The 27,475-nt window shown below is 41.1% G+C and overlaps 1 protein-coding gene across 12 annotated transcripts in view; it reads right to left on the bottom strand.

The window, feature by feature from the left end:
- ADCYAP1R1 (ADCYAP receptor type I) overlaps positions 1–27,475 on the bottom strand; it is a 138,188-nt gene that overhangs the window by 77,658 nt on the left and 33,055 nt on the right. For all 12 annotated transcript variants that reach the window (XM_033054782.2, XM_033054880.1, XM_033054869.1 and 9 more), the window contains one exon: positions 2,982–3,087. In XM_033054782.2, the coding sequence (XP_032910673.1) occupies positions 2,982–3,087 (106 nt within the window). The remainder of the gene's footprint in view (positions 1–2,981; positions 3,088–27,475) is intronic.

Consider the following 27,475-nt stretch of genomic DNA (forward strand, 5'->3'; position numbering starts at 1 on the left):
TTAAGAGGAAGGATCCATCATAAAACGAATGGGGAAAAAAACAACAAACCAAACAGAAAAATCTCAAGGCAATCATTGCTTCTGAAGCATTAAAGGCATGGCTCAGCAGCAGAAGGAGAGAAAACAGCGCTGAGAAGGATGAAGAAGTAATGAGCAGAACATCTGGGCATGAGTGGGAGAGAAAGGAGGAAACATCAGAAACCCCATTGGGTGGATTTTTGTGCTCACTGAACACCGTAAGGGGGTAAAGCCACGGCAGCAGAGCTGAATTCTGGCAAAATGTGGGAACCCATCAGCTGTTCTTGCCACCCAAGGATGGGGCTTCCCATGCAGAGAATTACCAGAGCAGAAAACAAGAGAAAATCTGCTTTACCATTATCACATTCTGCACCATGGAGAAGGATTCATGAACCCAAATATTTTGCAATATTGTTCTAAATATTGTAAAAATACAGAGTAGAGAGACTGCTCATGTCCCAGACCCAAGTTCTGTACATGACTCTCTTTGTGTCACCGACCATTAAAGGAGGATTTTTCTTTTAAGTCACAGTAACTTGACCATGTTCACAAAGCCCCTACAGACTTTCTAAAAGCTCATGATCCCATTTCAGACCTTGTAGCCCCACTGAGGAGAAAAAAAAAAATTATATATTTAATATAAAAAAATATATGTTGAATACATAATAAAAATATATATATTGAATTTTTCTATGGGAATTTTCATGTAGTCAAAGAGGTGATTGTGTGCTTCTACTCTGAATAAACAGATTTTTATTCAGCAGTCAGGAGGGATTTCTTCCTTCTTTCAGCTGTTTCTGACAAGCAAGGGAGTTATTCCCCATCTTTCTCTTTCTTTGAAGAAAAGCAAGCTGATAATATTTCTTCACTAACTGCCATCATTAGTAAGTCTTGGTGGTGAATATAAAAAAAAATTATATGGGGCAATTTTTACTTTTCCCAAATAAAAAACCAGTTTGTGTGCAGCAGGAGAAATCCAAGAGGGATCAACACCCTGCACTTACGACTGCTTAATTTCTGGAGAGTTACTGCAAATTCAGAGAGTTTTGTGGTGAAACATCTCCCAAAAATTCAGCCAGTAAGGACCTGGTAGAATTTTTTTGATATCCCATCCTTTAAGGAGAGAAATAAAGCTTTGTTGGGAATGAGGGCGGCAGGATCTGGATTGAAATAAATATCATGAAATAATGAAAGGTGAGTCCTGAGGTCAGGGCTTGGAGTGAAATTCTGTAGTCTCAGAGGTGAAATGAAATAAATTTTAAAAATGTCTACAAAAAATTTTAAAAAATAATTTAAATGCAGAGAAAAAGAGGGAAGCAAGCAGGATCCATGGATTTCAAACAAGGAATACACCAGAATCCTTCACTGGAAGATTAATCTCTTGAGGGGGGATATGTTTTTTTTTTTTTTACTCTAAGCCACATCAGCTGTGGAACTCATTGCCACAGGATGTGGGGAACAACTAAAAGATGCTCAATGAGCTGGGGAAAATCTTCCCAGTGATTCAGCCTGCAAATACTGGGGGAGCAGAGCAGGGAGCAGCTGGGCTGTGCTCTGAGAGCCTGAAAGCATCCAGTCCCTTCCTGCCTGAGTGGGTGATGCAATCCCAGCACACTGAGATGAAAAAGCCTTTCCAGTGGCTCTGGGCTTCGTTTTTCTCTGTCCTTTCCATTTGGAGCAGGCAGGGGGAGGAGTTCAGTGTGAACAGTGCCCAGCTGCCAGGGTCATTCTGGATTTGGTGATAAGGAGATAAAAGCTGGCTGGTGAAATGGTCTCTTCTCACCTGGGGAGTTCTATGAATTCCTGAACCCAAACAATAGCCATTGCATAAGGAACAGGTCTCATGATCAGCTCCTGGCACCATTCTGGGGGTAGGACACAAGAAAAAGCTTTTCCCCTTTTTTCATTGCTCATGCCACTTCTGGAATATTGGGAAACTCTTCTGTAAAGCACGAAGAGGGTCTCAAAAACACATCCCTGGGGGTGAGATGAACTCCCTGAAGCACACTGAGCTTTCCTCACTTCCACCACACCCCAAGTTCATCTGGCAGAACAGAAATGAATTTCTGAGTGAGATGAACAGCAGGACCCTGATGGAAACCCTCCTCTGATGGAAACACTCCTGGCATTTAAAATGCAGGAATGGGTTACTCTGGAGGACCCTGGTAACACAGATACCTGCTTCAGCACTAAAATGCACTGCAAGAAAAAGGAGGGAAGAAAAGAAAAACCTCCCCTTTTTATCACACACAATGTGTTTTATCAGCTTTTCTCTGCGGTTTTATCAATTCCAGTCACAGCACAAGCAGCTTGGACAGGACTCAGTAAATGGACCCTGATTTCCAATTAGTTTCTTTGTCATTCTCTGCCCTTCTCTCCTTGGTGCTGGCCACAGGCAGCTCCTGCTGCAGTCAGGAGAAAATAAGACAGGATATTAAACTATAAATTTCTTTCCTTGCTGCCTCAGTTTCTTATCTCAGCAGCAGCACAAGTCTCCTCCATCAAGATTGCAGACACCACAACGTTAATCCCTGTAAAGGCTCCAGATCATGTGAGAGATACACAAATTATTACTGAGATCAGGAAGGAAAACGAGCTGCTCCAGAGCAGCACTTTGTGTCCTTCCTGTCCCCAAAGCTGTCATCAAGGCAAAAATCATCCAGGCATCCTTTCTTATTAATTTACTTTTTAAAATTATTATTATTAGTTTTGCAGACATATCATACCTCCATTACCCAAAATAAAGAAATTCCTGACCTCTGATAATAACCAGGAATGGTTCTTATGCACCCAATGGATTGAATATTTATTATTTTATCATTATTTCCCCAAGCTCATTCAGCAGCAGTGATGCTCCTCTTACCATGAAGTGTTTGACAGAGCTGAAAATCCCTCCAGGCATGGCAGGGAATGGTGAAAAACACTTTAAATTGTCAGCTGGAGGTGCAGGATCTTAAACTCACCTGGAGAAGAGTCATTGAGAGGTTTCAGGGCTGTGGCCCTCCGGATCTTCTCCAGACAAGTCTCTTGCTCCTTTTTGATGATGCAGTTGGAATGAGTTGCTGCAACCTGAAATATGGGAAAAAAAAAAAAAAGCCAGTTAGAAAATTCAAATAGTGAGGTGATCAGAAAGTGTCAGTGTCAGTAAGTTTTAAGATCTCATTACAAGAAAAAATAAAATAAAATAAAATAAAATAAAATAAAATAAAATAAAATAAAATAATAAAATAAAATAAAGAAGAAAGAAAATAATCATTTAAAGCTGAGAAAAAATTTGTAACAAACTTCATTCTCTTTCCTGTTTTTCTTCTTTACTTTTACTCCTCTTTTTTCTTCTAGCAGGTCTAAGGCTGAATTCTCATAAATTATTTGGGAGTTTTATATTTTTCTCCCTATCAAAATGTGATTTCTAACATATTTGTTTTATTTTGTTGAATTCCTTCTTCACATAAAACTCAACAAGAGTATCTCTAAGTACAGAAATAATTTAAAGAAGATTTAGGAATAAATTTAGGCTTGGTTTGATCTTCCACCAGTTTGTTATGAGAATTCTTTGCACAGTTCATTAAAATCTCTCTGGAATCTAAACCAAATTAAATGCTGGTTTCTCTTATTGTCACCCTGTTCATTCCTCAGTGTTACCTTTATTTATTTCCGGAGAATTCAAGGCAAATTCTTTTGACAAAAATAATACAATGTCAAATAAACCAGGCTAACTTGGTGCAAATTTTTTTTTTTCTTCTGTTTTCTATCTTTAACTTTCTAGTTCAGCCCACTACAAGAAAAAAGTAAAGGGGGGAAAAAAGAAGGGAATAAAAAATTGAGTTGATGAGAGGAACATTGCAGCCAACACAATCCAGGCAATCCCAAAGCAGCAACAAAATATGGATGTGACCCATTTCTGGATATCAAGACAGGATTTCATTCCTATAGCAGACAGTGATCAGGAAATATCAATCCAAGGAGAACAATACCTCAGATTTGATGAGATCACTTTATAGGGGCACAAGTGAGGTTCAAATCCCACCCCATGAAAATCAGTGCCCTGGCTGAAGGTGCTCGCTGGAACAATTTTGTTATTTTATTTCCCACCTCATTTCCTTCACTCTTGACAATGGCAAAGCACAGAGGAAGGGATGTGTGACCTGCTGTCCTTATCAGACAAGCAAACAGGGAAATACCCCAATTTAATCTCTTTTGGGGTTATTTTGGAGCCCCATCTGCACAGTTCAGCTTTTCCCCCCTCACATCCCAGGGAATGGAGTGAAGAGTTTGGATCAGGGATGCACCAACCAACAAAACCTGAGAGCAAATCCCAGGGCAGGTGAAAACCTTCCAGCAGCTGAAGTGGCTTATAAGAAAGAGGGAGAGAAACTTCTACCCAGGCAAGGACAAGGAGGAATGGTTTTAAAATAAAAGAGGGGAGATTCAGATCAAGACTTAGGAAGGAATTGTTCCCTGTGAGGGCAGGGTGCCCAGAGCAGCTGTGGCTGTCCCTGCATCCCTGGAAGTGTCCAAGGCCAGGTTGGACAGGGCTTGGAACAACCTGGGACAGTGGGAGGTGTCCCTGCCATGGCAGGGGATGGAATGAGATTTATCTGTAAGCTTTTCTAACCCACACTATTCAGTGAGTATCAATCCAGTGTGGTGGTGCTTGTGCTGTGCTTTTTTTTGTGGGATGATGCTCTGAACCATCTGCACACTTTTGTTTGTAAATGTTGAAAGCCACCACTGCTATTTCTAGAGAGGCTTCCTGATGAACTCTCCTGGAAAGCCTTCCTCACCGTTTGTAGGAACTCATAATGCTGCACAGTTTCATCATCTCCAAGGTCCCAGTAATAAATTTCAGCTATTTTCCCCTGGGGGACACACCAGCCAAGACCATATTAAATTTGTTTGTTTTCAAAACAAACACAGTTCTGTTCTAAGGGCTCCCAAGTGCCTGGAAAAGACAAAAAGTCACAAATCTCCAGGATCTGCCAAGAACATAAGGGCTTTTGCCCCAAATATAGAAAAAATTGCATTGGCTGGCATTCAAGTTCTTAGAATATATTTTAAAAAGATAAAAGGGAAATAGCAAGAAAAACAGTTCTGCTGTTGGTAAAGGTTCACTCTCCACAGCTGCCCAAGTGTGAGAGGAGTGTCCAGGTTTTGTCTCAATACACAAATGTGGCAGTTTCTACACAGTTCACCAGGTACAGATGAGAAAAGCTGCAATTTAATAATATTGCCCTTTTTATTATAATTGTATATTAATATTAACATTAATGATGATAGCGATGCATTGTCTATGCAAGCAGGATGTAACTAAACAAAAGGAACTATTTCTTCACACAATTACTGTTCACTTGCAGGGCTCTTCAGCTTGACATTGTGGATGCTAAAGGTCACACATAGATGCATACACTTATCCAAAATCCATCAAATGATGGAGACACTGGAACAGGTTATTCCAGGCTGCCCCTGGAAGTGTCCCAGGCCAGGCTGGGCAGACTGGACATGGCAAGGGGTGGCTCTGGATGGGCTTTAAGGTCCCTCCCTACTCAAGCTATTCTATTATTCCATTCTAGAATATTAAGAAACCCACCATGCCCCTGTCCTCAGAGACATTTGATAAGAAAATTTAGATTCAATGTACAGTGAAAAGACAAGAGTGTGATTTATCATTTTTTTTGTTGTTGTTGTTATCTTCTTTGCTAGAGGTGTATCAAAGCCAGGACTTGATCAATTGCAAAGAAAGCCAAAGGTTAAAAGTTCAGACTTTACTGTTCTCCTTTACTGACTGGTACATCTAGTCAGATGTCCCTGACTAAACTGATTAAATTTAGCCAACTGTAGCCCAGTAAGTCTGGCTTAGGAGGCTCAGGTATGGACAGAGAGAGCACCAGAGCCACGTGTTCACCTGTCCCTGCAGCTTTCCTCAGCCTCTCACTGCTGACACAATATTCTGATGTGAATTCCCATCACCATCTTTGTGCCACTTCATTGCCTTTCATCAACAGATTTTTTAAAAAAATAATTTTAGGGAACATGAAAACCGAAACAGCAAGCAAAGAAAAGGAGGCAGCATCAACCTCAGTGTCAAAGGAGAGAATAGGAGCTGCCTGTCATCCCTGTTAACAGGCAATTATGGAATCTGGGAAAATCAAAAAGGCTTGAATTGTTCATAACAAGTGTTTGTGTGTTGAATGCAGAGATGCTTTAATGCCACGTTTTCCTGAAAGGATCCAGGGCTTTGATGTTTCTCCATGGCCCAGGGAGTGGCAGAACTTTTAATCTGCCAAGTCTGCCCCAACAGCTCAAGGCAGAGCCCGATTCCAATGGCAGTGAGAGCTTGGACTCCAGGCTCAGGATCCCATTTCTTCTGCCTCGAGGACATTTGCAATTTCCTGCTCTCAGCAGAGACAGTCTGGTTTCAGTTTCCCAGAAGAGATCAGTGATTTGTGCAGTTAAAGAGTGTTTTGACACATACTACGAAAAAATCAAGAATCCAAGTCGATAGCGCATGAAATTCACAGGTCTTTGAAAAATTTATTACTCTCAATGAAGTGAAAGATTCTGACTCACTTCAGTTTAGAAATGTGTGTATTCATTTAGATACAAAGAGAGCAAAAGACAGTCAATAACTGTTTGGTTTTGAGAGAGCACAAGAAGCTGGCAGGACACTACAGAGGTACAATAAATTCAGAGTTTTCATTTTACTTACATGGTTTTTATTAAGGTGTAAACTGGTATGTGCTTCGTACAAATTCCAGTATTTAATTATTTTCCTGTTCCCTTGAAATGATGGTAAAATTAATAATAATTATGTTATAATACAACTTAGTTATTTACAATAAATTTGGTAGATATAATTATATTTTTCCTATATATTTATATAATACAAATTCGGTCTATACAATTATATATACACACCAACCATGCAGAACAGTCCGGAAAAAAAAAACCTGAATTTTGCCTAAATTCAGTTATTAAAAAAACACCATTTTGGTCATTATCAGTAAGAATATTCACAACTGCTTAAAAACTTGATTTCTCTACATGAGTTTACTCGGTGGATCTGCAGAAGTGAGCAGTCCTGAGAACCTCCAGATCAGAAAATCTCCCTTGAAATCCTAATAATGATGTGATGGTGAGATGGGAATTCACTTTGCATTTCTATAAAGACCAGGTCAAATATGGCAATCCAGTACCACTGGTTGTTCTTTCCTCTTCTGCATTTTTGTGTTAAGTCTGCAAAGTCCTGATTTTTTAAATTTTTTTTTTAAAGTGAATGGGAGCATTCCTACTCCATTCAGGATATGCCACATCAGGCACTGTGACAATGAGAGGGATAAAGAAGGACACATAAGAATCAACAACAACAATGCCAGCAAATCTTCATTAAATCCTTCATGGCCATGGTTTTACATCAACACAAAGATGAATTAGAGTGTGATTCAACCTTTGCCTAAGTGTTGTTTCTAAAATAATGCAAGAGAGAAGTTTAATACACAAGGTAGATGAGATCACTCACTTCAAGCTGAATTACACACATTTTACTAATTCTATTATGACTTCCAGTATTGAAAAGTTAGCTTCAGAAATGATAAATTGTTCTGTGGGCATTGCCAAAAGAGGCTCACTTTGTCATGGAAACAACACTGTTGATCCCTGTTCTCACCAAGCAATGATTCAACTGGTCACACCAGGGCCAAGACTTGCAAAATGCTCTGTTAAAAATAGAGGGGTTTGGGAAGGAGCTCTGATTATATGGATTTTTTTCCAGAACTGATTTGCATCACTGCTGGGCCCCACAGAACTGGCTTGGCAGTCCAACATGTTACTGTCCCCAGAAAGGGCTGAGGTTTGTCACTCGATTGCATTTTTGCCTTCCTGTGGAAATGGCACCCAAACTTCTGTGATTTCAAAACATTTCACCCTGAGTGAAAGGGGGAAGCCACTGGGAACTCATTCAAGTCCAGCCACAATGGTTCAATCTGCAGCAGAGTTTGGACACCATGCTACTGCCAGGAAAAGGTATCGATCCCTTTCAAAGTGCTGATGGAAATTTAAGATATGGGCACCTTCTAACACTGCTGGCTCCTGGAGGGAAGCACATCCCACTGCAGATTTGAAAGTAGCAGCAGCACAATCCACAATTCCCTTCTCTCAGTGGATGCATTCTGGAGTGAATGCTGGACAAAAGATGTGTTGTACAACATGGGGTAAAACTATTCTGGAGTTTGCCTGAATTGGATTTTTGTAGTATCATAGAATTATTGGGCTGGGAGGGACCTAAGAGATATTTTCCCAATTTTCCTGCCATGGCAGGGACACCTTCCACTGTCCCAGGTGCTCCAAGCCCTGTCCAATCTGCCTTGGGCACTTCCAGGGATCCAGGGGCAACCACAGCTGCTCTGGGCACCTGTGCCAGGGCCTCACCACCCTCACAGGGAACAATTCCTTCCCAATATCCAAACTAAACCTATTCTCTTTCAGTTTGAAGACATTCCCTTTGTCCTGTCACCACATGTTCCTGTAAATAACCTCTCTATCTTTTTGCAAGCTCCCTTATCTTGGAAATCAGTTGTAAATCCCCTCTTTGAGCATTGTGAAGTATTCCTAGCTGAGGACTTCCATGGGAAATGCCATCTTGGATTAAACCAACATATCCCCTTACCCTGGCTCTAATAGCAGGAGATGCTTCTCAAAGCCTTGTACTGGCAGGATGAACCACTCACTGGAAAAGTGATCGAAATCCTGCTAGACATAATGAACTTTAGATGAAACTAAGGGTTTAATCACCCTTCTGATTGTTGATTTTATATTCCATAAAATGGCTTTTTCCAGCAATTCATGAGAATTTCTTCCCCAAAGATAGAATTCTGAAATACAGCTCCTAATAGCAGAGTTTGGATCTTTCCTTCATTCCTCAGAGGCCAATGTTGGCCTGAAAAGCTGATAACCTCCTGCCAGCATTGCAATTCCCACTTATTTTTCAAATTGTTCAAAATAAAGGGAATTTAAGTGTTCAAGTCAGGGTCTACTCCTTTACAAAACTTCATGGGAGGATTCTCACCACTTCGAGAACTTTGAGCATGGAGCAGAACTGGGTTGCACGGCCTCACTGCAGGATATCAGGGGTGCAGGGCTTGCAAATATCCCTGACAATCACTTCCAAGGACATTTTCCAGCTCCTGACACAGGTTGTGACATGGCAGAGCTGCTGGCAAGAGAAGAGCCCAGTGTGAATCCAGGGTTTGGCCAAGTCTCTGTCACAGCAAGAGATTTCCTGGATGGGGATTACAGGCAAGTCATGCATATGTAAATTGCTGGAATTTGTGATTGACAAAGGAGGAAAAATATTGAGTATGTTTTTCCTCTGTGCTCCTGCTACTCCAGCCTCAGGTAACCATTTCAGATTTAGCTCAGAAGTTCAGATTAATCAATTAATAAAAACAACTGAAGTGGAAATTGGAGGGTGGGATCTATGTTTTTTAACACATTGTGCCCAGCTGAGAAGTGAGAATTTATATCTTCATAAATCTGGGATGAGATGTTCAGATTCAGCTGAACACCTGAAACAAGGGAGCTGAAATAGAAACACTTTAATTTCTGAGCAACCTGGGGCAGCTGCTCATATAATCTGAGGAACTGTTGATCCAGAGGGGTAAACCTGTAAATGACAATGGTGTTAATTTTTCTCTGTTAGATCAATCTGCTGCCTTGGAAAAACTACTGGTTACTCTGAACTCTAAAATGTCCTGATAAACTCTGAGCAGGAGGTTCCAGATGATCCTTAAGAGGGTTCTGGACCATCATTTTTTACAGCTGTATTTTCTGTCAGCAACAGCAACAGAGAGGCATCTTCTCCTCTCCTATTATCTCTAGAGGATTTTCAGGAAAAGCACCTTTTTCACTCTTTAGGCAGCACTGGCAATACAGGAATGTGCCCTGATTAAAGCAGAGTCCGTATCAGCTGCCAGAGCAGCCCAAAATCAATAGGATGTAAAAGATAACCTGGAGCTTGACTCTTCTTTCCCTGGTCTGGAGATTTTTTGTTTAAATCTTCAGTCTCTCCTACTCTTTGTCTCATCCCTGTCTGTGGTGGCTTTCCTGAATTTTCCCAACTATCACATGTGTCCTCCAGGACATGGAAGCACAGGATAATTCAGGTTGGAAGGGAGCTCCAGAAGAATCCAGCTCAACCTTCCACTGGCAGCAGGGTCAGCACTGGGATTGGTTAAGGTTTTTTGACCTGTGTTATGGAAAACTCTGAGAATGAAGAGTGCACAACCTCTGTAGAACTTCAACGTTCACTTATTCTCAGAGTGAAAAGGATTCTCCCCAATATGAACCTTCTTTGTTTCAGATTACACCAAAATTCAGTTGTTCTCCTGCCACACATCACAATGAGAGCCCTGGCTCTTTCCTCCTGATGATCTCCTCATAAATACCACAAGGCTGCTGGAAGGTTGCTCCCTAATCTTTTCTCCATCCACCAGACAAAAAAATTCCTCATCCTCTCCTCACATGCCACCTCAGTGTCCCTCCTTTGAACTTGCTACAGTGGACTGAGATATTTTATATATTGAGGAGCCTAAAACTGGATGCAATATTCCAGAAGTAGATCTAGATGAGATATTAGGAAGAAATTCTCTCTGTGAGGGTGGTGATGCCCTGGCACAGGGTGCCCAGAGCAGGTGTGGCTGCCCCTGGATCCCTGGAAATGTCCAAGGCCAGGTTGGACAGGGCTTGGATAAACTTGGAATAGTGAAAGGTGTCTGTGCCCAGGACAGGGGGTGGAACTGGGTGATCTTTAAGGTCCCCTCCACCCCAAACCATTCTGTGGTTCTAGGATGCTGTAAGTGATCCATCAGTGCTGAGCAGATAGGAATAAACATTTCCTTGTTTGTCCTTAATCCAGCCCAGCACACTGATGGCCTTCTCTGCTTTCCTCAGGAACAGTGCAAAGTGTGCTCCCAAAAATTCCTGAATGGTTTTTCACTCTGCAAGGAGCTCTTGGGGGCTTTCACTGAGGGATGTGTGCTGACATCAGCCTCTCTCACTGCAGGGACCTTGGGAAGCAGGGAATCTTCCAGGAGCTCTGCAGCTGTCAGTGCTGCTGGATGCCACGTTCATTTGCAAAGCAAGCTCTTGTCGTTGCTTGTTGTTGTTTGCCCATTTATACTTCATTACATTTAAACAAAACCCTGAAGAGAAAAGGTCCCTGACAGGAAATTTGTTTTGTAGAGGCTCCCAGCAAGTTCAATGGAGCCCCATCTGAGTCACACTTGGAACAGGAACGAGTTGATGAACAGCTACGGGAGGCTGCAGAAACACTTTCTGCACACACACACACCCCCTGCCCAGGGGAGGAAGCTTTAATTAATCTGCTAATTAAATTAAAGCTATTTGCCCTCAGCTAGCACACACATTCTTCCCTTTCTCTCCTCCCTGCAGGCAGCTCCAGTGAATGCCTTGTGCTGCAACTCTGACAGGATGAGAGGACACGGTCTAAAGCTGTGCCAAGGGACGTGTGGGTTGGGTATTAGGAAGAAGTTTTTGACAGAAAGAGTGATAAAGTAGTGGAATGGTCTGCCTGGGGAGGTGGTGGAGTCACCATCCCTGGATGAGTATAAAAAAAGCCTGGATGTGGAACTGGGTGCCAGGGGTTAGTTGGGGTGTCAGGGCTGGGTTGGACTCAATGATCTTGGAGGTCTCTTCCAACTCTGTAATTCTGTGATTCTGTGATTCTCTAATTCTGTGATTTTGTGATTCTGTGACTCTGTGACTCTGATTCTGTAATTCTGTAATTCTGTAATTCTGTAATTCTGTAATTCTATGATTCTCTAATTCTGTGATTCTGTAATTCTGTAATTAATTCTGTAATTCTGTAATTCTGTGATTCTCTAATTCTGTGATTCTGTGATTCTATGACTCTGTGATTCTGTGATTTTGTGATTTTGTGATTCGGTGATTCTGTAATTCTGTGATTCTGTGATTCTGTGATTCTGTGATTCTCTGATTCTGTGACTCTGTGATTCTGTAATTCTGTGATTCTGTGATTCTGTAATTCTGTGATTCTGTGATTCTGTAATTCTGTAATTCTGTGACTCTGTGACTCTGTGATTCTTACTCCAATATTCTCCAAAGGGGCTCCAGGAATGGGGACACCACTGGAGAAGGGAGGCAAAGAGCTGATTGCATCAGAGGTACTTGGGAGTGCTCAAGGTTATTCTCAGCTTCCCTCCTTCTCCTTTCAGTGCTCATTGGGTTGGGTATTGTGCTGAAGTGGAGGATGAAAAATGACAAAACCCCACTGGGATCCCAAAGGAATCAAATCTTTGTACGAAGGGCTTTGCTCAGAGCTGTTTTCTCAGCAAACCTTTCTTTCTCCTTCTTGTTTCTGGAAGGTTTCATCACTATTTTGCTGTAAAAACTCAAAGAGGGGAATAAAGTGTATTTCTGAAGAAAAGAAGGGAGTGGAATGAATGGGGTGGATGAGCAGCAGCGTGGAGCTCAGCTAAAGGGATCAGAAAGGAAAAGATGGGGCAGCCACAGCTTCTCTGTGCCAGGGCCTCCCCACCCTCACAGGGAACAATTTCATCCCAACATCCCATCTAAACCTGCCCTCTGCCAGTGTGAAGGCATTCCACCTTGTTTTATCACAAATTGCCCTTGTGAAAAGTCTTTCTCCTGCCCTCTTAGACTCCCCATGAGGTGGCATTCAAATAATCCAGTTTAGGGGTAAGGAAATTTTTTACTTTGAGTTTTAAAAGGTGATGCAATCTCCTCCATGGGAAAAAAAAAAAAAAATTAAGCAAAAAACCAAACCAAACAAAACAGAAAAAAAGCCAATCACACAAACAAAACCATAATAGCAAAAAACCAAACAAAAACAAGTAAAAAGAGAGAGAGAAAAAAAAGGAAAAAATAAAGAAGAAAAGAAGTTGAGATATATTAATACACAGCTGCAAGATGAGAAAAGATATTAAAACAATTGAATTTTCCACAAAATAGAGAATTCCAAATTTTTCCCCTCTAACAAAATTATCCACTATGATCCCTCAGTCTGGGTTTATACCACAGAGAATGTTCCTAAGGCCACTTTAATTAGGTGATAGAGTTCCTGCTTTTAGGATTGTCTGCCTATTGACAGCACCTCATCTCTGTATTTGGGGCTGTCCCAGTGCTGTGCTGCTGAGGAGCATCAGGAAACATCTCCCTCAAAGCCACTTAATGATTTGCACACTTGGTATTGATCAATATTTATTGCTTGAGTTATCAGGTGAAAAAAATAAAAGGGAGAGGGAGAGTTACAGTGTCAGTGTTTGTCTCCTGCTGGTAACAAAAATGGGATCTGCAGATCCAGCACTGGTGAATCCCATCCCCATCCTCCTTGGGAACTCTGATTTGTGCCTTATTCTTTCACCTGCAGCACCCCAGGCTGAATAGGGAGGCAGAAGTCGTGGGCTGCTTGATCACCAGTATTTAAATATCTGGGAACAGCTCTTGAACAGAAACATTTCAATGCAATTCTCAGGAAACAAAACCCCTGATGGTACACAGAGGCATCCTGAGAGTGAACAACCAATCTCAGGGATTTCTGGGCAGATAAATCCCTGCCAGAGGAGTGATCAGTTCCACCAGCACAATTCCCCCTGCATGCAGCAGAAGGGATTTGGTATCTTTGTAATTCGTGGTTGTTTAACCACATGCAACATGTCTGTCTTGGGCATCTGTAAGCTAAAAAATAACAATTTAATGTCGTTTAATGATGCCACTGAGTGTAGGAAGACACATTACCTGTTTTATGGTATTTGTCTCATCAAATGTTTTAATTTCTTCATTAATGCATATTAATGAAGATTTGACCATTGTCTTTAACCCTATAACTTATATTGTAGTCATACTATTTATATTATATATATTATGCTTTCAGAGCCTGAGAACATGCAGCTCTGAATTAGGATCAGCACAAATGTGCCCCTCTCAAGGACATGCAGTGAACAGGTGATCAAAAATAACTTTGGACCTCAATTCCCCATCCCTGATGTTTCAAAGGAACAATAAAACCACACAATTCTTTCAGAGATGCCATAAAAGAGAGGCCCAGACTCCCAGGGACGTGTGTATTAGCCACAATAAAACCAAAATAAGCTGTAATTAATTACTGGCATTTTCACAGGATCTTGAGAGACAGGGAAACACAATCACACCCAGCTCCTGCCTTCAATCACAAGAGCTGAACTCCAGAACATCTCAGACAAGGTGTGACAATTAGAGGGCTTTTCTTTTTACACATTATGAAAAATTCAGACACTTGCACCTCAATCCACTTTCTGAGGAGTTGAGAGCAGCAGATACAGGAGGAGAGCAGAGATGGAACAGCAAATGACCAGAAAAAAACCAATGAAACCTCTGGTCCTCATCACAGCCTGGGCAAAATATCCAGAAATGTTTCCTACCAACAGCTGGAGCCCTCCTATACCCTGAAAAAAAAAATCTTCTCTGATTGAAGCCCACTCTAAACACTCCTTATATATATATACATATATGTGTATTTAACATTGCTATGGAATGGGATCCCCAAAAATTGATATTTTGGGAGGGTAACCTACTGTGTAAAAATTTGGACTAGCATGGAACAACATATTTGAGAGCAGTTCTTGCTGACATGTGTTACACATCCATCTCACTCCTTCTTTCCAATTTTTTTCCTATTTTTTCCCCTTTTCCTAATTTTTATGTGTTAATATAACTATTTACTATTGCTGTATCAATAATACTCTGCCATTATAAACTTGTAACTCAAAGTTTCTATGAGCCATGATGTAAAAATGCAATTTATAACTTAATCCTGGAAAAAGTGCATTTTTTACCCATGTGTGATTCCATATCTGAACGCTTTACTTCACATGGCATCAGGATAGGAGCATAAAAAATGTGCAAAAATGAATTTATCACACATGCACTGCTCGTGAGGCCTCCTTAAAAACCCTACCAATAACCACACAACATTTCCTGAGCTGAACCTCTAGGAGGTTTCAAAAAGCTCAGCAACCTTTTACAAAACAGCACTGCAGAATTACTAGAAACCAAAGTAAACCAAACCAAACCCAGTGCCAGATTGCACACCCACCCTCAAATCCCTTTTTCACTCTTTTATCACCGCAGGGTAGGGCTGGATTTAAGGAGGGACAATGTGCAGGGACTGAGATGCTCTCGTGTTTCCAGCAGATCTCCCCCTTAAAGGGTGACTTCATTCCAAACCAAGCAGCAGGGCTTGGCTGCCTCTCAGACCCTGGCAGATAAACCACAGGTCTCGCTGTCAGAGCCCTGTCATGACCCAGATTCTGCCTTTTGTGGCACACAGAAATCTCCTCACAAAAGGGATAAATTGCTAATCAGGATTTATTAACCTGGCAGCACAAGTCTCTGTTCTCAGCTCCAGCAAGGTGCAGCATTTAATAAAGAGTTAATAAACAGATATTTCTGACATGTTGGCAGGTTCAGGGACACTGAGGATGCAGAACTGGTGGCACAGGGGCTGCTCCCCAGGGTGGCAGAAGCCTCAGCTGTGTTGTTTGCAGCTGACTGCAATGCACAGCCTTTGAGAATCAGAACCTTTTGCATATTTAAACAAGAGACAATTTTTTTTTTAAAGGCTTTAGAGCCAAAGTATAAATGGTTGCAGCTTTACATGACAGATAAGAGGTGCTGGCTGATATAGTCAAGCATGTCTTCCTAAATTTAATGTGCTAAAGGTGAAGTGTCAATAACTTGGCAGCCTGGAGAAAGAGGTGAGAGTTCTGCTGGGGTTTTTGTGTGTGCCATATAATAAGTGGGGTCCCTGACTGGTGGCTAAGGAGCCCAGTCTCATGTATTGGAGCTTGAAAATGCCAGATCCTACTTCATCTGTGACATGGAATTACAGAACATCCTCAGCTGGGACTCACAAGGACCAGCTCAGGACACCCCAAAAATCCCACCAGGTGAGGTGAGAGAATTCCCCAAATGTTCCTTCAGCTCTGTGGGGCTTGGTGCCACTTCCCTGAGAAACCTGTTCCAGTGTCTGACCAACCTCTGGGGGCAAGAAACCTCTCCTGATTTCCAGCCACATCACAACCTCAGTGATCCTGGCTCTGGGTCCTCAGCCACCCTCAATTCCCACATGATGTGTTGTGATTAATACCCACTCCAGCAGCACAAAACAAATTTTGCCTCTTTCTCAGTGGTGGCAGCTGAGAGCAGCACAAGAAAACTCAGAAAACCTTCCCTGGCAGGACAGTCATGAGTTTGCCTTGTTCTTAATAAGCCAAAATCTAAAAAAGACCCTTGCTCAGTTTCTCCTGGATTTCCCCACATAAATGCCTGCCCAGGACCTGCAGTGCCCAGAATTTCTCAGTTATTGACTTTTAACAGCTTTATCTTCACCTCCCTGCTCTTATCCAGGTGCTAACTTTCCTTTTGCTGATGAATTTCCAGTTACAGAAGGAAAACTCAGCCCCAGCATGTACATTAATTTTGCTTCTCAGGGAGTTTATGCACAGGCTGAGAGAGCTGGGGGTGCTCATCTGGAGAAGATAAGGTTTCAAGGAGAACTTTGAGCCTTTTCCAGTGCCTAAAGGGGCTCCAGGAGAGCTGGAGAGGGACTGGGGACAAGGGATGGAGGGAGAGGACACAGGGAATGGCTTCAAACTGACAGAGGGCAGGGATGGATAAGGTATTTTCTAAGGAGGCCTCATGAGCAGTGGATGTGTGATAAATTCATTTTTACACATCTTTTATGCTCCTATCCTGATGCCATGTGAAGTAAAGCATTCAGATATGGAATCACACATGGGTAAAAAACGCACTTTTTCCAGGATTAAGTTATAAGTTGCATTTTTACATCATGGTTCATAAGAACCTTGAGTTACAGTTTATAATGGCAGAGTATTCTTGATACAGCATTAGTAAATAGTTATATTAACACATAAAAGTTAGGAAAAGGGAAAAAAATGGGGAAAAAAATTGGAAAGAAGGAGTGAGACGGATGTGTAACACGTCAGCAAGAACTGCTCTCAAATATGTTGCTCCATGATAGTCCAAATTTTTACACAGTAGGTTACCCTCCCAAAATATCAACTTTTGGGGATCCTATCCCATAGCAATGTTAAATATATGTATATATATAAGTATATATATATATATATGTGTATATATATATATGTGTGTGTGTGTGTGTGTGTGTGTATATATATATATATATATATATATATATATATCAGGAGTGTTCAGGGTTGGTTTCAACCAGAGAAGATTTTTTTTTCCAGGGTATAGGAAGGCTCCAGCTGTTGGTAGGAAACATTTCTGAATATTTTGCCCAGGCTGGGATGAGGAGCAGAGGTTTCATTATTTTTTTGTCTGGTCATCTGCTGTAGGGCACTGGAAGAGGTGCCCAGAGAAGCTGTGGCTGCCCCTGATCCCTGGAAATATCCAAGGCTGGACAGGGCTTGGAGCAGCCTGGGACAGTGGAAATGTCCCTGCCATGGCAGGGGTGGCACTGGATGATCTTTAAGGTCCTTGCCAACCCAAACCATTCCATAATTCTCTGATTTTCTGATAATTGTCTGTCCTAGAGCCAGACATGCAAAGCGTTTCTTCGCCACTTATTTCTGAATTTCAACATGACAAAAAAAAAAAAAGAATATGGTTCCAAAACCCCTGAAATGGTAACAATAAATTGTGTTGATGTTCTAATTTATTCAGATTGAAGTTAACAGAAAGAAGAAAGTTTCATTTTCCAGGGAATGACAGGATCAGAAATGGGAGCAGCTCTTTTGGCTGCTTTGATTTCCCTGCTCTCAGAATAAAACATTAACACATGTAAATACTCTCTGGGTAATCCATGCTGAAGAGAGAAATAGAGCAGGGATTCCTCTGCCAGGAGAGCAAATTGCTGTGATGCTTCAGCTAAACAAAGGTTTGAAAGCAAACTGGTGAAATCCCTTTTACATTGTCCCTCATGGATTATTCTGGGTGATTCCAAGATGTTCACTCATTTATTTGATCCTCAAGAGTACTGTGTCCAGAATTTCTACATTACACCTTAGATAACATAAATATTTCACATTTTCACACGTGGAAAAAAAAAAATCACAAAGCTCTGAATAATACAAACAATGCCCCAAAATGCCATAAATCAGTACTGAGAAGAGAATATTCTCTAAATTAATATTATTTGTACACATCCCTGTTAAACTCCCCTTTTTTCTTCCTTGCAATACATTAAATGGAATTTAATTCTTGCCCAGTTTTAACAGCTATTTTACAATGGCTTCTGCAGCTGCTTGGTGGTTGGTTTTATTCCCAGATCTGTGAGCACAGCTGGAGAATTGCCACTGCTCATCTCTCAACATCCCCAAGTTCCCTTTGCAGGCAGCACCGTGCACTGGGGAGCTGCCCTCAGTACAAGATGAGCTCCCCTAAAATGCTCATTGTCACTCCCAAGGCATCATTTTGGATTTTGTTAACAGAGGTGTAGCAAAAATCCAGGGATACAAAAGGGAAAAGAAGTTTCATTTCTATTTTGGTATTCCCTAAATGAAATAGCTGCAGAATTCTTTTTATAACCAGGAGGTGAAAACCAATGGAAAATGAACTTTATTATTCTTTTGTTCCTGTCTGCAGCTTTAACTCACAGAAAAAAATTTAAAATCCCTTGAATATTAAAACAGAATCAGCTGGAAAAATGGAATAAATAAGCTGCTGTGGAGAAGGAGAAAGTATATCAATGCAATGCAAAAGTGAAGGAATTGCTTTGCAACAACACCCAGGGTGTCCCCAGCTGCTCTGCCAGGTGCCATCCAGGGACATGGATTTGGGGCTGAGAATAGTTTAGATACCAGGCCATGTACAGAGAAATTTGGGTGAAAAGGCAGAAAAATAGAGATGTTTGATCATCAGTGCCATGAAATAATGACCTGAGGTCACCAGATCCAAATGGTGAAATTTGTGAGGGTTTGAGCTACAAAAAAGATGGAATACACAACCCAACATTCCTTTTTTATTTTATTTTTTTAAAATTTTGTTTCAGGATAAATGAAGATAGGAAGCTCAGAATGTCTGAAAGCCAAGAGTCAGACAGAACTCCTTACCCCTGGACAAATGAGTCTCACCACCCCAACAGGGACAAATTTCTTCCTCAGATCCCAGCTAAATCTCCCATCTTTCAGTTCAAAGCCATCAGCCCTTGTCCTAAGAGGAGCTCCAGTCTGGATGCTCTTCTGTCTAACAAGGTTGTTGAGTTTCTTGTGAAATTTATCTTTCTGTAAGGAATTAAGAAAAAATCTCTGCCTGGACATTTACATGAAACTACTAGAATATTAATTTTTCTGTGAATGTGGTTCTTCTGTCAAATCCAGTTGAACTGACCCACAGCATTCAAGTTTTAATGGTACATGGAGGTACAGAAAAATAAATATATTTGCATAGATGTGATTATATTAATTTGCTGTTTTTAGGGGATTAGAAGCCCTTCAGCACCATTCAACCCATTCCCACTGGTGGTTCCTGCCTGTACCAAATTCCTGCCTCTCCCACAGCTGCTCTGCAAATGAAATGTTCCTGGGAATGCCTGCAGCCAGAGTCACTTATGGATGAACAGTAAATTCATCATTTTGGGGGGCAAACTTTGAAACTGAAAACACCCAGTGAGAGTCAGTGGTTATTTGAAATGAGATGCAGTTTGTTCACCTGGTGATTCTGTGTTAGTTCAGACACAACTACCAACAAATGATGCCCAAAAGGTTTAGATTTCACACATCCACGTTGCTGGAAGAGGCACTAAAATTGGCTTAGATTGAAATTACTTGAGAATTTAATTGCTATTGCAGGGCAAATCTGTTATTTATGTTTTTTAAATAATGGAGAAAATTATCATAACTGGCTAACAGAGACCTAATAACTAAAACCAGCTCAGCCAGAGGGCAGCAGGAAAAAAAATTAAAAAAGAACATTTTAATATCTCTGAGGAAGAGAGACCAACTTGCTACCCTTGAGCTTTAGCATATTTCTAATCCTATCAAATCTACATTTTGCATTATCAGTTATCTTGCAAGCCTTTAGCAAACAAGAAAGAATAAATTAAAGGTCTGATATTTTATGCTAAATATCAAAAATGTTCAGATGTGGCTATCAAGGAAGGAAAAAAACCAAAAATCTCTGGACTTCCCCTTCTCAAATGTGCAGCTATCAGTAGGTGAAATTGTTGATAAACTGTTTTAGAAGTCTTCAAACCAAAGCAAAGCCTGCATTTAGCCTAAATAACCCCTCATTAACACATTTTGGTCACAGATTCTGAGCTGGAGAGAGACCATGGGGCCAAAATAATTTGGGAAGAGGACACAGCAGATAAATTTTCTTCTGTCTAAGGCTCTTAGAGAATTAATATTCTCCTAGAGAATTTTGCTCTGCAAGAGGAGCCCACTGAGGAAGAAAAGAGCTCAGCAGAAATGTGTTACTGGGAAGGGCAGGAACAGTAAAATCCTTTATCCCTCTGAAATCCCCCAGAGAAATCCAGAACAGTGAGGTCAGCACTGAACACCTACAGAGGTTGGGAAAGCATCAAACTCCCCAGCACAAATTAAATCTGGCTGAAAGATGTTCCTTGAGACTCTTTTCCCTCAACACGTTGATTGGATTTACAGTCTAAGCCACATTGATAGCAAAAGAAAAAAAAAAAAACCTGCAAACAACTGGCATTTGTTCCTTTTTAAAAGAGCTGAGAAAAGTATTCCATCTCCATATTGTTTCTTGTTTGAAAAAAATAAGCATTTATAAATCTTAGATGGTTATAAAAAAAAGGGGGGGAGAAGTGGTTTAAATTGAGATTAGATTCTTTGAGCTTTATTGGAAATAATAACTCCATGAAAGTACTACAGAATAGTTTTTAAATGTTGTTCCATGGGGAAAATATTTTTCCTGATTTGTTTAAAATATATCTCCTTTGGGTTTGGGATATTTTTTATGATGATTCTGAAGTATTTAATTGATGCATTTGTTATTTTTTTACTCCAGACACAAAGATCCATTGGCATCTGCCCTCACTCATACAAGAACATACATTTAATATTCAATTTGAAAAATGTGTTCCAGGAACCAACAGTAGTAAACAGCATTTTAACCTTACAAACCACCCTACCAAGATGAATCACAAGATACTCCAAATTCAAGACAATCAATTGGGCAAGGGTGAGTTACTGTCATCTATTCCTGATGCACATAACATTTATAAATGCCCAATAAAAATGAGATTTCTAAAAACTAGAGAGAGCAGAGTCCAGTCTCAGATAACTTTTGAGGGCGCTGCAGTAAGGAGGGCATTAGAGGGATTTTAGGATGGGTTACACCAATACCTAGAGGTGCCTATCACTGAGCACAGAAGAACATTACCTATAGGAGAATGAACATGATATATTAATATAGATAAATACCTTAATCTGAGACCCTGGCACAGGGTGCTCAGAAAAGCTGTGGCTGTCCCATCCCTGGAAATGTCCAAGGCCAGGCTGGACAGAGCTTGGAACACCTGGGACAGTGGAAATGTCCCTGCCCATGGCAGAGGTGGCGCTGGATGATCTTTAAGGTCCTTTCCAACCCAAACCATTCCAGGATTCTCTGATTCTAATCCAGACATCCAGCATTTAGAGGGTTAGTTATTGCTCTAAATAAATTCCCTGACTTATTTAGGAGCTCTAACACACACAGGAAAGCACAGAGGCAGCTCTGATGCATTCATGGTGTCCATTCAGGCAAAACTGCCATTAAATGGAATAAAAATACGACAGAGATCATCAGATTTTGGTATAGATGAGATCCACAGCTTCAAAATCTGCACTTCCAAGTGATTTCCACACGGGGAAAATAAACCTGAGAGAAATACAAATTTCTTGTCAGGAGCAGGATTCCCTGGAGTGAGCATCCACCCCTCAGCCAGGGGAACAAAGGGGGTTTGTGGGGTTGGGCTCTGTGCCCCGTAAGGGACCTCACAGAGGTTAAACAGCCTTGTTGTTATTTCTCTGGAAAAATAAAAAATCCCTGGAAGCCCCCTGAAGCCTGGCAAACTCTGCTTTCCCAACCCCAGAGCTGTGCCCAGCCCATCTGTGGGGTTTGGAGTTTGTGGAGTGGGATCCTGGCACAAGCCCTGACCCCATCTGCTCCCCCGTGGAGGATTCCAGCATCACTCCCTGATCCCAGGATGGCCCAGCACCTGCCACAGGACACACATTCACTCTGAGAAGCTACAGGGATTATTTCACAGATTGGGAAAAAGTTCTTTATTGCAAGCCCTGGTGAGAGGGGCAGGAGGGAATATGAAAAACCAAATCCCTAATAGAGGAATAGTGCTGTAAATGTGATTTTTTTCCATATTTTTGTCCTCTCTTCCTGCTCTTCTGCTTCCATTTCCCCCTGCTCTCCGTGCAGCTTTGGTTGTGCATCACAGCTCTCTCCTCGAGCTGCCTGCACAGGAAATCCTCCTGAGCTGCTGACTCAGCAAACCCAAGGAATTGCAGGCAACACTCTTGCTAGAGACTTGAAAACTACCCCTCCAGGAGCTGGGTATTAACAGCTGAGCAACACAAAAAAATCACTGATTCTGATTTTTTTTTTTTTTTAATTACAGCCTCGCTTTTTAAGAACTCTTTCTAATGCCCAATTTGTTATTTGACTGCTCATCCAACACTCCTGCAAGCTCATGAATGCAAAACAGCAGGGAAAAAAAATTACATTAATTAACACCCTTAAATCAGTGTTGTCATCATTTTATTTGCCTCTCACAGAAATTGTTGCTGCTTCCAGAGGGCAAAAAAAGGGGAATATTTTAATGTAATATAGGGCAACTATTTTTTGCTTTGTTACCTGCTGCTTTGCATTTCTAAGACTGAGATCTCTTGTCTGTCTAAAGGAAAGTTGTGGTAGGTGTCTGTTCACAGTGTTGTGAACCACATTTTGGTAGAATATATGGATTTTTAGACTTTTTTCCTCCCCCTGTCATTCATCTTTTGTGCAAATCAGCTTAACAAGCTTTTAACAGGCTGGACAGGGCTCTGAAAATCCTGGTGTAGTGGGAGGTGTCCCTGACACTACCTCACCTTTAAGGTCCCTTCCAACCCAAATCATTCCATAATTCTGTGACATACATTTGAAGCAGGTGTCTTTCTTTAGCTTCTTCAGTAACCCTGTCTGGCACCTGAGGTGCCCAGGTGAGGTTCCAGGAGCCAGGGCAGCAGGCAGAGAACCAACACAATGTCCAGGGCTCCCAGGAGCGTAAATACACTGAGCTTTCTCAGAAAAAAAAATCCCAGAGACAGAAAGATATGCCAGGATGAAATCTCACCCTGAGAGAACTCTCCCTCTGGCACTCTCTGTAAGTCCCTATGTCTCGGGTTACAATGCAGAGTGTGATAAAAGCTATCTATTCTATCACCATCTGTTGAGGGTGGGGCAGTGATCCTGATCTCTGTGGGAGATATTCTGCTAATGGGCCATCCATTGAAACCAGGCAGGGCAGTGTTCTTTATCTTTTCACAACCCATCCTTCCTCCAGCCAGTCATTTTCTGCTCATGGCCATTGAGTCCCACTGTGGCACTGATAAAATTACTGCATCCCATTGGGAGTTGCTCCAGCCAGGGGGAAGAGCCCAACATTTCTTACCAAGATAAAAACAGAGGCTTTGGGACACTGAGGGAGCCCCTTTCTCCACTGGACTCCAGAGGAAAACCGGATTTCTCCACATCACCACTGGAGCTCCGGAGGGAAACTGCACCTTGTACAGGAGCACTGCTCCAACTGAGCCACATCTGTCACTGCAGGAGGATGCAGCCACCATGGAATGGGACTGCTGCCAACACCCTGCCTGACGGGTGTCAGGCTGTACTCTGACTGTGTCAGGGTTTGGGGTTTGTTCTTTGTAGTACTGTATTTCTATTTTAATTTCCCTAGTAAAGAACTGTTATTCCTAATTCCCATATCTTTGCCTGAGAGCCCTTTGATTTCAAATTTATAATAATTTGGAGGGAGGGGGTTTACATTCTCCATTTCAAAAGTGCCTTTCTCAGCAGACACCTGTCCTCCAAACTAGGACACCCTATCCCACCTAATTGACAGGATAGCAACCATGTGGGACTGGAAATCCTCATTTTGTGCCTCTGAAACGTCCTTGAAGTTGGTTGGTATCAAGGCTTCTGTGGTTTTACCGTGCTGATTTCCTCAGATGATTTCTTGTGTTACCAGAATTCTGCTCTTTGAAACTGTTTTACCCAGTATTAACACATCCAAAAACTTGCTTTTTCTATTTTAAACAAGGTTTTTAAGAGGTTGCTATTTTCTCTCGATTGCCCCCAGCACCAGCTCCTCCTATTAAAATGGAAAAGCTGCAGCAGCATTAATGCCTTGGTGAGCTGAGCCTTTATCTCCTATGGAGAACATTCCCAGCAGTCCCTTGGCTGTGTTTGTATATAAAATATTTATATTTTCATTACATAAATAACAGGGAAGTCGCATGCAACTGTACACCGTGTTCAAGAAACGTGCAGTCCTACAGAGAGCTTGACTTCTCTAATAGGGTTATGAGATGCTACAAATCACCAGGCAGGTAAACTCATTAAAAGCTCTCTCATTAAACCTGGAATGGAAAAAATAGTTTGCTTAAAAAGCAACGACCAACCCAACCTTTTATATTTTACCTGAGGAGCCTCACGTTTGGGCTGTGGGAGAGAAACTTGCAGAATATTGTGTCTGAATCCACTACTGTGCCTCATCTTTTAAAAATAACAGAGGCTGGAATGTAGATGATTCTATTTGAAGGTAGCCTGGCACTGGAAGTGACAACCAGGGATGAATAATAGAGGACACAGAGAGTTCTCTGCTCTGTAGCCTACACAGACCCTGAGAAAATTGAGAAATATTCCCCACTCCAGCAAACACTGGAGTTTCTCTCCTCCCCTCTTCATGAATTGCTTAACTCTCATCAGATCCAGGTTTCATTCTCTGCTCTGAGGTGCTGCCTCAAAAATCTGACTCTCACTCAGATCATGCCTCAATGTTGTACAAGAGGCATCACTTGCACCTTCCCCTTTCCATTTCTCTTTTTTTAAAGGGGAATATTCTTCCCAGCTAATCAAACATCACACAGAACATTCTACCACTGGAAACATTTAAGCTTAGCAATATTAAATATGTGCCCACAGGAAATTCCAAGTATTAGGTGAAGAAATACATCTGATTGAATTACTCTGGACAGTTAGAGCACCTGCATTGCAGTTCCATTTAAAATTCAGTTCATACACCAAGCCAACTTTGTGAGTCATGAAACTCCTTGTTTCTCAAGTACATTGGAACCAGACAAAGGAAAGATGGCTTAGGATCCTTTCTCCTCCATAATTTTACGATGACTTTTGTTAATATTTTCCAATTTAAAAAAAAAAACAAAAACAAAAAACCAACTCAATGTTATCACAGATGAATGGAATGCAGAATCAATCAAAATGCAAGTGAAAGTGAATCCAGATTTTTAAAAAAAAGACATCATAGAATCCTAGGATGGTTTGGGTTGGAAGGAAACTCAAAGACCATCAGTTCCAACCCCAGCCATGGATGGACAGACTCCTCCCACTGTCCCAGGTTGTTCAGAGCTTCATCCAGAGCAAAGGATGGAAATGACTGGGAAGAGTTCAGCCAGCTGAAAGAAATGGGTTAAAACCAGCTAAAATAGCAACATAGGAATTTAAATTTAGGAAAGAACTTCAAATGGCAGAAAAAATTCAAGTAGATAAATAATTCCTTTAAATGCCTTGCAGGCATCATGGTGCCCTCAGTCCTGGGTGGTTCACAGGTTACATTAGTGCAGAACAGCCTGTTAAAACTGAAAAACTGAACCACCCTCGACTCTGACACTTAGAACTGGCTTAAAATGTTCATTTGTAATTATTTCTTAGCATATTATATCCTGGTTTCCTGGTCAGAGTCTATACTTGAAGCCATTTGGAATTTCCCACTCATACTTCGTTCTCTTTTTGTCTTTTTCTTGATTTGTTTATGGATGTGGACATCAGTCTGGGGGCTTTTGTGGGAAAAACGGGTCTGAGCAGATGTGCTCAGTATATAAACAGTTATATATAAACAGTTATATATAAACAGTTATATATAAACAGTATATAAACAGTTTTTTTCCAGGAACTTTGTGGAGTCTAAGATGACTTTCAATTGCCCTATTTTTTATTTATTTTTAAAGTCACATGTCTTGGTAGGAAATGGGAAAATCTGCATGACAGGAAAGTGCCAGTCTGAGGTCACCAGCACATCAGAGATGGTTCTCAGGGAAAGAGTGTGCCCCAGTGGAGAGAAATGAGTTACCACATGAGCTGCAAAAGAATCTCAGCAAGGGAAGAAACGTAAATATCATTATATCATTCCTGAAATTTGGTCTGTGAAAAGAAATGTAGGGATTTAATAGGAAATTAATACTGTACACAAATTATTGTGTAATCTCTGAGGTGGGCTCTGTGTGTGCAAACACACAAATTCATGTGTGTTAAATGGTTAATTTTAATATCTGGATTCCTGCAAAAGACTGCAGTAAATAATAAATAAATAGTCATAAATAAGATCACAAACTTTGCAGAAGCAGCAAATAAAAGGCAGGGTTTTTTCTTATTAGCTCTGGTTTGTTATTTGGTATTTCATTAAGAACTGTTCTTTCCACAAGCTGGAGCTGATCACTAATTATCCAGCTCAGCAACCACAGTTATGTCCTGAAACGTGAGCAACTGGGAATTTGCTGTCCTCCATCTGCCAGGAAGGTCACCCATCTGAGAGCTCGAGATTTGTTCTTTTTTTCCCTTAATTAAAAACTAGTCACCTCTAAATAACAAGACACCTTCTGAGGGTCTCGAGCTGAGCACCAAAAATTCTTGAAATGTTGAAGGTTGTTGGTCATTTAAGAGAAATTATTTCTGTCTTTTGAGTAATTTAATTATTTTGGTTGCAGTCTGAAAAATGTGTTTGCATGATCAGGAATTCAGCTTTCCAGTTTCTCCCAGGGCAGGATCCATGTCTCAACACCTCTGTGTCCAAAAACCAACATCTGAATTTGAGCTAAACTCCTTTTATAGTCAGAAATCTCACATGAACATCAGTACCTAAATCAGGTTAAATCTGGGGGGTTTCCCCCTCCCCATTTACTTAGAGGAGGTTTACAGTAGTAATTTTAGAGAGGTATTATAAAATTTAAACATATTCAGTTTTTAATATGCAATCATTTCTACCTGACCAGGAAATCTAAGGAAGGGTCACAGGAGCCATGCTCCACATAAAATTCCAAGACCATGTATTTGTATGTAAAGGATTTCATTATTGTGATGAACACAGCTGTGGTGCCAGTTCCAACCCAATCCCACAGAATTAAGCTGAATTATGCCACATTTC

The sequence above is a fragment of the Catharus ustulatus genome, chromosome 1 (assembly GCF_009819885.2).
Source record: "Catharus ustulatus isolate bCatUst1 chromosome 1, bCatUst1.pri.v2, whole genome shotgun sequence".
NCBI lineage: Eukaryota > Metazoa > Chordata > Aves > Passeriformes > Turdidae > Catharus > Catharus ustulatus.